This window comes from Caenorhabditis remanei, chromosome IV (assembly GCF_010183535.1).
Source record: "Caenorhabditis remanei strain PX506 chromosome IV, whole genome shotgun sequence".
Lineage (NCBI taxonomy): Eukaryota > Metazoa > Nematoda > Chromadorea > Rhabditida > Rhabditidae > Caenorhabditis > Caenorhabditis remanei.
The window spans coordinates 22,484,641-22,498,230 of NC_071331.1; the positions used below are offsets into that span (position 1 = coordinate 22,484,641).

Genomic DNA, 13,590 nt, shown 5'->3' on the forward strand with positions numbered 1-13,590 from the left:
ATTTTTCGACTATTTATCACTCGAAAAATCACATTTTCAGTCTTAAAATACTCAATTTCAAGCAATTTTCAACAGATTTTTTCAATTTTTAAGTGAAAAACTGTCATTTTTGTCATTTTTTTTGATTTTTAGCTCTGAAAAAAGATTTAAAAAAGATAAAAACGTATCTGGAAGACTTTTAAGTCAACCATATCATAAAAAATATTAAATATGCAAAAAAAAACATAATTTTCATTGAAAATATGAGAAAAAAACAGTAACAAAAACGAGATATATAGATCTATATATATATAATGATAATTCTACTAAAAATGGGTCTAAAAATGACTGAAAATAGCTGAAAATGGCTGAAAATTCGTCATTTTCTAAGAAAAATGGCTGAAAACCGTCGATTTCAGCTGAAATTGGCTAGAAATTGATGAAATTTGTCTAAAAATCGTCATTTTTTGAGAAAAAATCGCTCAAAAAATGAAAATGTAGCTCAAAAGCTTCTCAAAAACACAAATTTTCATCCATTTTTCAGCAACTTTCAGCAATTTTTGGCTGAAAATAACTGAAAATAAGGGTTTTCAGCCATTTTTCACCAATTTTAACCGATTTTCCACCGATTTTCAGCTAATTTTCAGCTCTAAAGCTCATAAAATTATTCCAAGAAAGCGAATCTCATCGCTTTCTTATAATCCGTTCCAGGTACAGTACTCCAGAATTCCTGTTGATTGACCCATTTGAAGTCTGAAATATCTTCTGATTCATTCACTTTCAATTCTGAATTCTCTTGAGATGACGTCGTCAGATTCGCCGAGAAGAAGAAAATCTTCGCTCCAGTGGCTCCAGTTTTCGAGGAAATTGGTTTTGGGTATCTGGAATTCAAAAAAAATCGAATTTTCAGCTAAAAACTGAGATTTTGAGCTCAAAAACTCTCATTTTCAGGTAGAAAATTGGGTTTTTGACCTTAAAAACTAGATTTTTTGGTAAAAATTCATATTTCCAGACCGAAAATGAAATTTTTTGGGTTTAAAATTCGCATTTTAAGTTTAAAAAAGTGGTTTTTAGGTCAAAATTCATGCAAAAGTGTTATATTTTGGGCTAAAAAACTAGGTTTTTACACCGAAATTCACTTTTTTCAACAATTTTCAGCATTTTAAGGTGGAAAATCGAGTTTTTGGGCTTAAAAGTTTGTTCTTTATGCCAATTTTCCCATTTTCCAAGGATTTTCAGCATTTTCAGCGCTAAAAATGATGATTTTTCACACAGAAATCACCAATTTTGAGCCAAAAAACTAGTTTTTAAGCTCACAAGTTTTGTTTTTAGGAAGAAAATCCAGTTTTTAGGCCAAAATTCACACATTCCGACGATTTTCAGCATTTTTAGCATTAAAAATCGAATTTTTCACTCAAAAATCACATATTTTCCAGATTTTTTTACTGAAAATGTGTGTCTAATTAGTGCTAATTAGCACTATAATTACCTATGAGTGAACACTCCGAATGGTGCATTTCCACTGATATCCGCACTCAAATCATTGCTCGACAACTCTCCAATGCATCGTTCCGCTGTCTGGAAAGATTTTCAGCTCACATTTTCGCAATTTCAGCTAAAAATCGTCCATTTTCACAATTTTTAGGTCAAAATTCACAATTTTTAGCTGAAATTCAATCATTTTTCACGATTTTCAGTCTGTTTTCTCTGAAAATCAATGTTTTTACCTGTCTCAACGTCTCCCCCTCTCGATGTTTGATCTGTGGGAGTATCCACGGCGTCTCGTATCCTTTCGACTCATTTCCCATTCTCTGTTTCACAATTAAAACCAATTTTCTCTCCATTTCTCTCATCAAATTCCTCTCATTTTCAGCCTCCGTCACGCCCGTTTTCAGCGAATCGAATCGATATTTTTGGTTCAATTCCTCCGAAATCCTCTTCCAATCGTCTTCTTTTTGTGCATTCGTCACTCCGATCTCTTCATCCAACTCTGACAACTCTTTACCCTCACGAATCAATTGCTCACGTCGCGCGACCATTCTGAAATTCAAAAATCTAGATTTTTGAGAGAAAAATGAGAATTTTTGACTGAAAAACCATTTAAAACGTGTTTTATCTCAAAAAATTAGGTCTAAAACATCAAAAAATCAAGAAAAACGCTTAATTTCGATTGGTGGCCGAACTTTTTCAACCAGTGGCCTAGAAAACTCAAAAACTCGGCCACCACCAAAATTTTTAGTTTTTTGATGGTTTTCTGGGTAGATTTTGCTGAATTTTCTAAATTTTATGTATAATATTCGGATAAATCTCATTTTTAAGTCGAAAAATCGATTTTTGAATGATTTTTCTCTAAATTAGTTCAATTTTTGACCTAAAAATAAAAGCTACCCAATTTTTTAACATAAAATTGAGAAAATTCAGCAAAAACTGGCCTGGAAATTATCGAAAAACCGAAATTTTGGTGGTGGCCGAGTTTTTGAGTTTTCTAGGCCACCGTTTGAAAAATTCGGCCACCAATCGACATTGAGCGTTTTTCATAATTTTTGGATGTTTCAGACCAATTTTTGCTAAAAACACGTTTTTTATTTGATTTTGACACATTTTAAGTCACAAATTCTCATTATTTCGAGACTTTTAGACAGTTTTAGACCAAATTTTCAGGATTTTAAGCCTAATTTCAGCGTACTTCAAGTCAAATCTATTAAAAACGTGTTTTATCTCAAAAAATTAGGTCCAAAACATTTAAAAATCATGAAAAACGCTCAATTTCCATAGGTGGCCGAACTTTTTCACCGGTGGCCTAGAAAACTCAAAAACTCGGCTATCACCAAAATTTTAGTTTTTTTTTATGGTTTTCTGGGTAGTTTTTGCTGAATTTTCCGAATTATGTGTGATAACTTTGAAATTTTGTGCTGAAAACTGTCTAAACAGCTCAAATGTCGCAATTTTTGAGCTGTTTAGACAGTTTTCAGCACAAATTCTAAGGGTTTTGACACAAAATTCGAAAAATTCAGCAAAAACTAGCTTGAAAACCATCAAAAAACAAAAATTTTGGTGGTGGCCGAGTTTTTGAGTTTTCTAGGCCACCGCTGAAAAAGTTCGGCCACCAATCGAAATTGAGCGTTTTTATGAACAAAACGTGTTTCATCTCAAAAAATGGGTCTAAAACATTTAAAAATCATGAAAAACGCTCAATTTCCATAGGTGGCCGAACTTTTTCACCGGTGGCCTAGAAAACTCAAAAACTCGGCTATCACCAAAACTTTAGTTTTTTTTTTGGTTTTCAGGCTATTTTTCGCTGAATTTTCCGAATTTTGTGTTAAAAAATGGTGAAAATCTCATTTTAAGCCTAATTTCAGCGCGTACTTCAAATCCTGTTTAGTCTTCAATTCATAATTCGATAGAAGTGACTTCTCCTCCTCTTCTTTCATCTGAAGTCGATGGAATTTCGATTCGATTTCAGACATGGGCGGGGCGATTAGAGGGGCGCGGGAGAGGACGACCGATGCGTAGATTTCCCATTTTTGAGGCGATTGGGATGAGGAGAGATAACGACGGATTGTAGTAGAAAGCATCTGAATGGCTGAAAATAGACAGAAAATACTGGAAAAAGAGCTAAATATGATGTTTTTGGTGGGAAAATGGGCAAAAAACGCCATTTTTGGAATAAAATTGAGCAAAAATGGCGAAAAAACGTCATTTTTGAGTGATTTTTGGTAAAAAAAAAGCTGAAAAATACGCTTTTCGAGTGATTTCTAATCGGAAAATGAGCAAAAATGGCGATTTTTCAATGAAAATTGACTCAAAATCGTTGATTTCGCTGCAATTTCACTGAAAAAATTGAGTTTCTAAACTAAAAATTCAGTTTTTGAGTCCAAAAATACCATTTTCGAGTTTAGAGACATAAATTGAACAGTTTTGATTCTAAATTCAATTTCTTAACCCAAAAATGTGTTTCTGAGCTGAAAATCTGCGTTTTTGAGGTATTTAGACGTCTGAATATCAAAATTTCATGCTGAAAAGCGAATTTTTGGACCTAAAATCGATAAAAATTCCATTTTTAAGACTTCTGACAATCCATAAAGCTGAAAATGTGGAGAAATAGTTCAAAATTACAAGAATTGGAATAAAAATAAGAAGAAATCATCGAACAATTGTGAAAAAGTATATAAAATCGGTAATTTAAACCGTTTTTCAACAAGAAAAACCTGAAAAAATATACAATAAATGCTTTATCCGTACATAAAAATATCAATAAAAAAGCTCTACTAAAATAACGGAAATCTCTCGAATCTATGGTATCATTATCACAAAAAACGAAAAAAAAAAGAGGTTTAATCGGAAAAAATCAAGTTTCTAGGATAAAAACCATCAAAAAGTCAGTTTTTGGCTGAAAATCCTAGAAAAAAAGAGCATTTTTGGGCCAAACCCCGACAAATGGCAATTTTTGACTGAAAATTAGTCATAAAATAACGATTTTAGGCTGAAAATCGTTTAAAAAATACATTTTTTAGCTAAAATTCACCAAAAAATACGGTTTCCAGACATAAAATCCGATTTTTTCATAAAATTTCCAAATATAAATTACGGTCGCTGCAAATTTCTCGTCAAAATCACTCAGAAAACGTGATTTCTCGCGAAAAATGAGGTCTAAAACATCTAAAAATCATGAAAAACGCTCAATTTCGATTGGTGGCCGAACTTTTTCAGTGGTGGCCTAGAAAACTCAAAAACTCGGCCATCACCAAAATTTTAGTTTTTTGATGGGTTTCAGGGTAGATTTTGCTGAATTTTCGAAATTTTGTGCTAAAAAATTGTAAAATTCCCATTTTTAAGTCATGAAATCCGTAATTTTCGCTGAAAATTTGGGTTTGGCCCAAAAATGTTCTTTTCTCTACGATTTTCAGTCAAAAAACCCAATTTTTGATGATTTTCACTCTAAAAACTTCAATTTTCAACCGATTTTTCTCATTTTTTCAGTCAAATTCTTCTATTCCCCCTTATAAACGGGATCTCTCTTCTCAGCAAACGCGAGCATTCCCTCTTGTCTATCTTTCGTCGGAATAATTTGTGCATAGCACTGTTGTTCAACACTCAAAGCACTCGTTATATCAGTCTGTGAGCCCAAATTAATCGCCAATTTCGCCAATTTCACGGCAATTGGCCCACGGGGAAGAATTTTTCTCGCAATTTCCAGTGATTTATCGATTGGATCGGATGCGACGACGTGATTCACAACTCCTAGAGCGGCAGCGTCTTTTCCACCGAATACTTCCGCTGTGTAGATCAATTCTTTCGCTTTGGCCACGCCCACTATACGGTAGAGACGTTGAGAACCACCGGCGCCAGGAATTAGAGCCCATTTCGTCTCGACGAGGCCCATTTTGGACTTTTCGGCTGAAAAAAGTCGATAAAAAATAGTCGAATTTTGAGCAAAAATGGAAAATTTCAGCGATTTTTGAGAGAAAAATCGAGAAAAATGGGGAAGTTTGCGCAATTTCGAGCAATTTTCAGTGGAAAAATTGGTTACTATAGTGGTTTTGGAGTGATTTTAAGGTTTTTTGGCTGAAAAAATGCGAAATTTCTGTAATTTTTGAGCGGAAAATCGATAGAATTGATGAATTTTTGGGTTTTTGGAGTGATTTTGAGGGTTTTGGAGCTGAAATTTAGCTGAAATTAGACATTTTCGAGCAGGAAAATGTCTTTTTCAGGCTGATTATATCACGAAATTCATCAATTTGAGCAATTTTCAGTGAAAACGAGCAAAATTTGAATGAATTTGGGCTGAAAATCGATAAAATTGGGGAATTTTCATTAATTTTCAGTCAAAACGAGCAAAATTTGAATGATTTCAAACTGAAATCGGCAATTTTTCATGATATTCAGAGTATATAGTGCATTTTCAGTCAATTTTTGCTGAAAATCATGTATTTCATGCAATATTGAGCTGATTTCGGCTGAAAATAGGTTATTTTCATGGTCCAAAACCCTGAAAATGCCGGAAATTGGTATTTTCAAAGCAGAAAAGTATATTTTTCGGATGAAAATGACTCTTTATTGAGGTTCTTGAGATTTCTAGAGAGGAAAAGCTCGAAAATTGTTATTTTCAGCAATTTTTGTCGATTTAGCGCAAAAAAAGATGAAATTTTCAGATTTTTTGTAAATTTTTGAGCTAAAATCAAGTTTTGATGTGTAAAAGATGCTCTTGATGAAAAATAAAAAATTTTGGCAATTTTCGAACAAAAATCGTCATTTTTTGAGATTTTTGAGGCAAAAAAGTCCATTTTTATCAGATAAATCGAATTTTTTGCTCATTTTCACTATTCTTATTTCATTTCCCCCGTGTTTTTTACGCACAAGCGACACGAATATCACAAGCGAGAGCCAATTCGAGTCCTCCGCCCAACGCGAATCCATCAATCGACGCAATCACCGGCTGTGGGAGACGCTCGATCTGAAATTTAAGTGATTTTTGAGTGAAAAATGGGAAAAAATGAGATTTTTAGTGGAAAAATGGCCAAAAATAGCGATTTTTGGGTTGAAAACGCTGTTTTTGAGTGTTTTTTGAGTTAAAACGATATTTTTGAGAAATTTTTAGTGGAAAAATGGGTAAAAATCTCGAATTTTGGGTTAAAACACGCGATTTTTGGATTTTTGATCGGAAAATGAGCAAAAATGGCGAATTTTAAATTAAAAAACGCCATTTTTGAGTTATTTTTTGGTGAGAAAATGTCTAAAACACGATTTTTGGGTGGAAAAATAGGCAAAAAACAGCGCTTTTTGGTGGAAAAACGGACAAAAAATCGCGAAATTTGTGTTGAAAAACGTGATTTTTGATGAAAAATGGCCAAAAATAGCGAATTTCGGGTCAGAAAAGCGATTTTCTGGGTGGAAATGCCCAAAAATAGCGAATTTTGGGTCAAAAAAACGCGATTTTTTTCAGATTTATCACTCGTTTTCACCTCCGTAAACGAGTCTCTCAACCCATTGACAAATCTAGTCGCCTCCGCCTGTGTCATCGTCTTCCTCTCCTTCAAATCCGCTCCACTGCAGAACACATTTTCGCATTTCGAGTTCAAAATGACGACACGGGTCTTTGGATCGTATTTCACCTCGTCGAGCACCTCTTTGAACTAAAAATATCAAAAATTTGGATTTTTTTTACCTAAAAATCATTAAAATCCGATATTTTAGGCTTACCTGAGCCATAAAAACTTTTCCCAACGAATTTTTCTTCTCCGGGCGGTTCATATTGATAATTGTGATGCCTGAAACCTCGAAAATCGTAATTTTCAGCTCAAATCACCTCTACCTTCATCTTTTCCACTCAATCTCTCCAAGAAAACCTCATTTTTCGGGTTGCAAGTGGTGCTATAGGCCATCGGGCGCAACGCGAGACGTTGCATTTTGAGAAACACTTTTGAGGAGAGCATTCTGCGAAAAATCGATATTTTAAGCAAAAAAATCAGAAAAAACGAGAAAAAACGAGAAAAAACGAGGAAAATTGAGTGAAAATGCGAAAAAAAAATAAAAATAAAATAAATGCGACTTGTCCGAGAGGACTACACGACGGTGTGCGATAGAGCGCGTTTGCATTATTTTTCATTTTTCAATTTATTTTTTCGCCTATTTTTCGGGTTTTTCGCCGATTTTTACCGTTTTTCTGAATTTTTAAAAGTTTCTTCAATGATTTTTATTGATTTTAATGAATCCTAAACCTAAAAATCAATAAATTTTCAGGTAATGTCACCTCTAATCAAGCTATTCCTTCGAAATAACGGGGCAAATGTGTTGAGAAGGTTTTTACTCGATTTTTCCCAAATTTTATGAACTTTTTTTTGATTTTCAGTTATATTTTGACGCCGAGTCAGTTCCGCAACTTTTCCCGCACGATTTCCGCACTGGAATTGACTAAAAAAACCTCAAAAACCGGCGAAACAAGAAAATGCAACTGCAACGATCGATTTTGGAGGAAGTTTTCGTGAAGGAGAAGCAGAAACCGACGACTTTCAGCGGAAAAGTCGCTGAAAAAGCGTCGAATACGTTTATGTACACGGCGGGTCGCTGTTGGCGTCGGATTGATCGGCGCTTTCGTCTATGTCCTCGCTGGAGAGTTTTTCGCACAGGATTCGCCACAAACTATATTCAATAAGTGGGTAAAAACGTGAAATTTGGGGTTTGGAAGGTGGAAAAATGGCGGAAAAACGGGTTTTTTAGGCCGGAAACCTTGTTTTTTGTCGAAAATCGCTCAAAAACCACCAATTTTTTTCTAATTTCGCTCGATTTTTATCGATTTTCAGCTCAAAAACCACTGAAGTGCTCTATTTTTCAGCCGAAAAACCTTAGAATCACTCCAAAATCACAATTTTCATCATAATCCATCAAATTTTACCATTTTCCACTGAAAATTGCATAAAATTCGACTATAATCCTCATTTTCCCCGGATTTTGGTATAATTTCCTCAATTTTCCGTAATTTCTATTCATTTTCTCTAAAAATTACTTACTTTGCTCATTTTTTAGCAGAAATCCCCTTTATTCTATAAAAAATAAGCATTTTTCGCTCAAAATTCTCAGAAATTGACGATTTTTGCTCAAAGACTCGGCCACCATCGAAATTTTTGTTTTTGATGGTTTTCTGGGTAGATTTTGCTGAATTTTCCGAATTATGTGTGAAAACTCTGGAATTTTGTGCTAAAAACCGTCTAAACAGCTCAAATATTGGAATTTTTGAGCTGTTTGGACTGTTTTCAGCACAAATTTTAAGGGTTTTAACACAAAATTCGAAAAATTCAGCAAAAACTACCCAGAAAATCATAAAAAACACAATTTTTGGTGGTGGCCGAGTTTTTGAGTTTTCTGGGCCACCGCTGAAAAAGTTCGGCCACCAATCGAAATTGAGCGTTTTATATGGTTTTTAGATGTTTTAGACCTCATTTTTTGTGAGAAAACACGTTTTTTAATTGATAGTAAGTCGGTGGCCGAACTTTTTCAGCGGTGGCCTAGAAAACTCAAAAACTCGGCCATCATCAAAATTTTTGTTTTTGATGGTTCTCTGGGTAGATTTTGCTGAATTTTTCGAAGTTTGTGTTTAAAAATTGTGAAATTCTCATTTTTAAGTCGAAAAAATCCGATTTTTCATTTAATTTTTTCATCCAAAAACAAATTGCAGAGCCCTCGCCCTTGTCTGGGAAGACGGCCGTTGCAAATTTTCTGTCAAAATCCATTTAAAAACGTGTTTTCTCACAAAAAAGGGGTCCAAAACATCTAAAAATCATGAAAAACGCTCAATTTCGATTGGTGGCCGAACTTTTTCAGCGGTGGCCTAGAAAACTCAAAAACTCGGCCACCACCAAAATTTTTGTTTTTTGATGGTTTTCTGGGTAGATTTTGCTGAATTTTTCGAATTTTGTGTTTAAAAATTGTGAAATTCTCATTTTTAAGTCGGAAAATCTGATTTTTCATTAAATTTTTTCATCCAAAAATAAATTGCAGAGCCCTGGCCCTTGTCCGGGAAGACGGCCGTTGCAAATTTTCTGTCAAAATCCATTTAAAAAACGTGTTTTCTCACAAAAAATGAGGTCTAAAACATCTAAAAATCATGAAAAACGCTCAATTCCGACTGGTGGCCGAACTTTTTCAGCGGTGGCCTAGAAAACCCAAAAACTCGGCCATCACCAAAATTTTTGTTTTTTGATGGTTTTCTGGGTAGATTTTGCTGAATTTTTCGAATTTTGTGTTAAAAAATTGTGAAATTCTCATTTTTAAGTCGGAAAATCTGATTTTTCATTAAATTTTTTCATCCAAAAATAAATTGCAGAGCCCTGGCTCTCGTCCGGGAAGACGGCCGGTGCCAAGACATATTCGGCGCGTCGATCGCCGGATTCGGCGAAGAGACGTCACGTGGACGTCGTCGCCACGTCGCCCATCACAAATACGAAAAAGACGGAATGCAACGAATTCGAGTGCTATTTCATGTGAAAGGCGACCGTGATGAGGGCATTGCTCAGGCTGAAATGGAGCAGAGAGACGGCGATTGGCAGTGGAGATTCCTCTATGTGGAGAACAAGCATCGACCCAAAACTACCCATGTTCTCATTGATAATCGATAAATTTTCGTTATTTTCTGTGAAAAAATCGCATTTTTTCCATTTTTTTCCGGTATTTTACCACTTTTTCATGTTTTTTTCAACTTTTTTCAGGTAAATAGGTCGTAAATCACGTAAATAAATAGTTTTACTGTTTTTTTCACTTTATTTCCACTTTTTTCGGTGAAAAACCCACTTTTTTACATGAATTTTAAGCCATTTTAGGCCATTTTAATTAAAAAATAAAAATTCCCGCTTGTCCGAGAGGACTACACGCTCCCGGAGTTTTCTAGACCACCTGCCGTGTACTCCTCGAGGAGAAGAGCAGTTTTGGGGGGAAATTTGAATTTTTAAAGCGATTTTTCTCGAATTTTTTTGATTTTTCACGTTTTCAGAGCGAAAAAGAAATGGAAGATGATGGATTTACGCTGGTGACGGGAAGGAAAGCGGGAAAATTGGCGGATAGGAAGTTTGTGAGTAAAAAATAATGAAAAAAATAGGTAAACATGGGATTTTTTGGTAAATTTTGATCAAAAATTACTCGAAAATCCGGTTTTTCGACGTTAAAACATCGAAAAATATAGAAATACCGCAAAAAAAAATCACAAGAGTCCGGAGTCCAATTTTCGTGTCAAGACTGAAATATTTTCCAATTTTAATAATATTTCTGGACTCAGCGTGAGGAGAGCTTTTAGAAAAGTACCCACAAGCCTATATTCTGAGCAGTTTGGGTCCCACCACGAAAACTACAGTAACCCGCCGTAAATCGTGTCGAGACCCAAAGTGATCAGAATCGGGGCTTGTGGGTACTCTTCTGAAAGCTGAAAACGTGCTGAATCCAATTGTATTGGTTTTGAACCCGAAAATTCAACTCTCGTTGAAAAATTTCACAAACTATGATTTTCCGCTGCAAAACTCTAATTTCCCGGATTTTCAATACGATATTCGAATTCAGCGCGTCGAGAGCTTTCAGAGAAGTACCCACAAGCCTATATTCTGATTAAATTGGGTCTCACCACGAAAACTACAGTACCCCCCTCCGTAAATCGTGTCGAGACCAGAGTTGCATGGAATTCCGACTTCCGACTTCCGGGCAATTTTTTCACTTCCGACTTCCGACTTCCGGATAAGAAAATTCACTTCCGACTTCCGACTTCCGGATAAGGAATTTTACTTCCGACTTCCGTCATTCTATAACTGTGGAATTTTCGAAAAGTGCATTTCGCAAAAATGCATGGAAAAATGGTCTAAAAGGACATAAAATAGGCTTTTCTTCAGCCAAAAACTAATTTTCCACTGATTTTCGCGAATTTTATGATTTTTCTCTTGGAGTTTTTGAAAGTTTGAGAAAAAATCGAATTCCGACTTCCGACTTCCAACTTCCGGATAAGAAAATTCACTTCCGACTTCCGACTTCCGGATAAGGAAAATCGCTTCCGACTTCCGACTTCCGGATAAGGAAATTCACTTCCGACTTCCGACTTCCGGATAAGAAAATTTCACTTCCATGCAACTCTGGTCGAGACCCAAAGTTGTCAGAACCGGGGCTTGTGGGTACTTTTCTGAAAGCTCTCATTCCCCTGATTCTAATGCGCGGACTGGTTTTGAATTTCTAGTCCACCCGAAGGATTTTTAGGCCATATTCCTGAAAATTTACAAAAAACCCAAATTTTTTCTTCAGGAAAAAACCGAAAACGGAACACACATTCGAGTGGATGGTACCATCGAAGAAATCGATAAATCAATGAGCTCCGCGACGTGTTCCATTCAAAAATCCGGTCTCTCCACGTGGCTCCGTGAAAAAATCGATAATTTGATGACTGAAAAAGTTCAAAAAATATATCTCATCGGAAACGGTCATTTCGACGGCTCCCGAGAGCCAGGAGCCCATCAATTGGCTCTTTTTCTCGAAATTTCCACAATTTTCGGCGCCCAATTGATATTTCAAGACCCGGTGTGCTCACCGGCTGAGCTCCAATGGCTCCAGACGAAAAATGTCGAAATTCGACAAAAAATCGACACGGAAATCGATTTATCGACTGGAATCCCGACGATTTTAGTCATGATTCATGGAGAACACGAGTTGTTCGATGGAATTCTGAAATTTAATCAAAAAATTGAAAATTTAATTGTGATCGGAAATAATTACGGTGGTGTTGACTGGGAATTGTCGAAATTACGCGAAGAAATGCCGCGGATTAACGAGTTTTTTGAAAAATCGATAATCACTTATTTTCCGGAAACCTATGAACCACATAGCTCGGCGTTTTCCAGCACTGTTATTATGTCGCCAATTGATGAATAAATTTTTGGATAATTTTTTTGTTTTTCAGAATTTTAAGTGAAATATTCGGAATCTGGAGAACGAGACGGTTCAGAAAAGTATAATCATGATTGGTTTGGGTCCATGCGCCTTTAAACTGGGTTACTGTAGTTGCGGGACCTAGAAATCCGTCTGGTGATCTAGAAATCCAAAACTAGTCCGCGCAATGGAATCAGGAGAAAGAGAGCTTTCAGAAAAGTACCCACAAGCCCCGATTCTGATGACTTTGGGTCTCGGCACGAAAACTACAGTACCCCCGCCGTAAATCGTGTCGAGACCCGAATCGCTCAGAATATAGGCTTGTGGGTACTTTTCTGAAAGCTGTAAGTGAGCTGAATTCGAATATCAAGCTGAAAATCCATTAAAATCTGTAGTCGTAGCAAAAAAAACCTAAAAATTTGCGATTTTTTACTAAAAAGTGATATTTCAAGCTTTTCTCAGCTTTTATGCAAATATTCGAATTCAGCGCGTCGAGAGCTTTCAGAAAAGTACCCACAAGCCTAGGTTCCGAGGATATTGGGTCCCACCACGAAAACTACAGTACCCCCCGCCGTAAATCGTGTCGAGACCCGAATCGCTCAGAATATAGGCTTGTGGGTAGTTTTTTGAAAGCTGAAAACTAGCTGAATTCGAATATCAAGCTGAAATATCCCTACTCTCGGCACAGTAGTCATAAAAACCTGAAAAATGAAAAAAAAAAGAACAGATAGAGATATAAATTTAAACAACTTTATTTTGAATTCTAGGTGATAAGAAAGTTAATAATTTATTTTCAACTTTTTTGTACGGATACTCCCTAGAGAGTTATATATATATATATATATATAAACATTTTGTCGCAAATTAAAGTTCGGCCCGGGGACGCGGAGTGGGTCTCGTTGCGAAATTTCGATTTACGGCGGCTCTTGGCCGTACTTTCGCCATAAAAAAGTTTTATACTACGGTAGTCGCGTCGAGACCCACTCCGCGTCCCCGGGCCGAACTTTGAGCGAGTGGTCATCCTCCCCGGCGGATGGGTAATACTCCTAGCAGAGTTGCGCGGAAGTGGTTTTTTCTAAAACGGAAGTCGGAAGCAGGAAGTGAAAAAACGCCCGGAAGTTGGAAGTCGGAAGTCGGAAATAGATTTTTTCGCAAATATTCAAAAACTCCTAGAAAAAGTTCATAAAATTCGCGAAAATCAGTGGAAAATTAGTTTTTGGC

At 35.9% G+C, this 13,590-nt stretch overlaps 5 protein-coding genes across 5 annotated transcripts; 2 read left to right on the plus strand and 3 right to left on the minus strand.

The window, feature by feature from the left end:
* Positions 1-643: 643 nt before the first annotated feature.
* Positions 644-3,554, minus strand: GCK72_015777 (uncharacterized protein; the record flags this gene model as incomplete). Its single annotated transcript, XM_003092327.2, has 4 exons — positions 644-860; positions 1,469-1,557; positions 1,707-2,019; positions 3,346-3,554. The coding sequence occupies 4 exons, from the start codon at positions 3,552-3,554 to the stop codon at positions 644-646; spliced, it is 828 nt and encodes a 275-aa protein (XP_003092375.2).
* Positions 3,555-4,969: 1,415 nt separating this feature from the next.
* GCK72_015778 (uncharacterized protein) lies at positions 4,970-5,362 on the minus strand (the record flags this gene model as incomplete). Its single annotated transcript, XM_053731125.1, has 1 exon — positions 4,970-5,362. One exon carries the CDS (start codon positions 5,360-5,362, stop codon positions 4,970-4,972), a length of 393 nt encoding a protein of 130 aa, XP_053585897.1.
* Positions 5,363-6,328: 966 nt separating this feature from the next.
* On the minus strand, positions 6,329-7,412 carry GCK72_015779 (uncharacterized protein; the record flags this gene model as incomplete). The annotated part of the gene is made up of 4 exons (XM_003092336.2): positions 6,329-6,433; positions 6,942-7,112; positions 7,180-7,247; positions 7,292-7,412. The coding sequence occupies 4 exons, from the start codon at positions 7,410-7,412 to the stop codon at positions 6,329-6,331; spliced, it is 465 nt and encodes a 154-aa protein (XP_003092384.2).
* A 310-nt stretch (positions 7,413-7,722) lies between these two features.
* GCK72_015780 (uncharacterized protein) lies at positions 7,723-10,091 on the plus strand (the record flags this gene model as incomplete). The annotated part of the gene is made up of 2 exons (XM_053731126.1): positions 7,723-7,778; positions 9,800-10,091. The coding sequence occupies 2 exons, from the start codon at positions 7,723-7,725 to the stop codon at positions 10,089-10,091; spliced, it is 348 nt and encodes a 115-aa protein (XP_053585898.1).
* Positions 10,092-10,474: 383 nt separating this feature from the next.
* GCK72_015781 (uncharacterized protein) lies at positions 10,475-12,372 on the plus strand (the record flags this gene model as incomplete). Its single annotated transcript, XM_003092330.2, has 2 exons — positions 10,475-10,540; positions 11,749-12,372. The coding sequence occupies 2 exons, from the start codon at positions 10,475-10,477 to the stop codon at positions 12,370-12,372; spliced, it is 690 nt and encodes a 229-aa protein (XP_003092378.2).
* Positions 12,373-13,590: the final 1,218 nt, after the last annotated feature.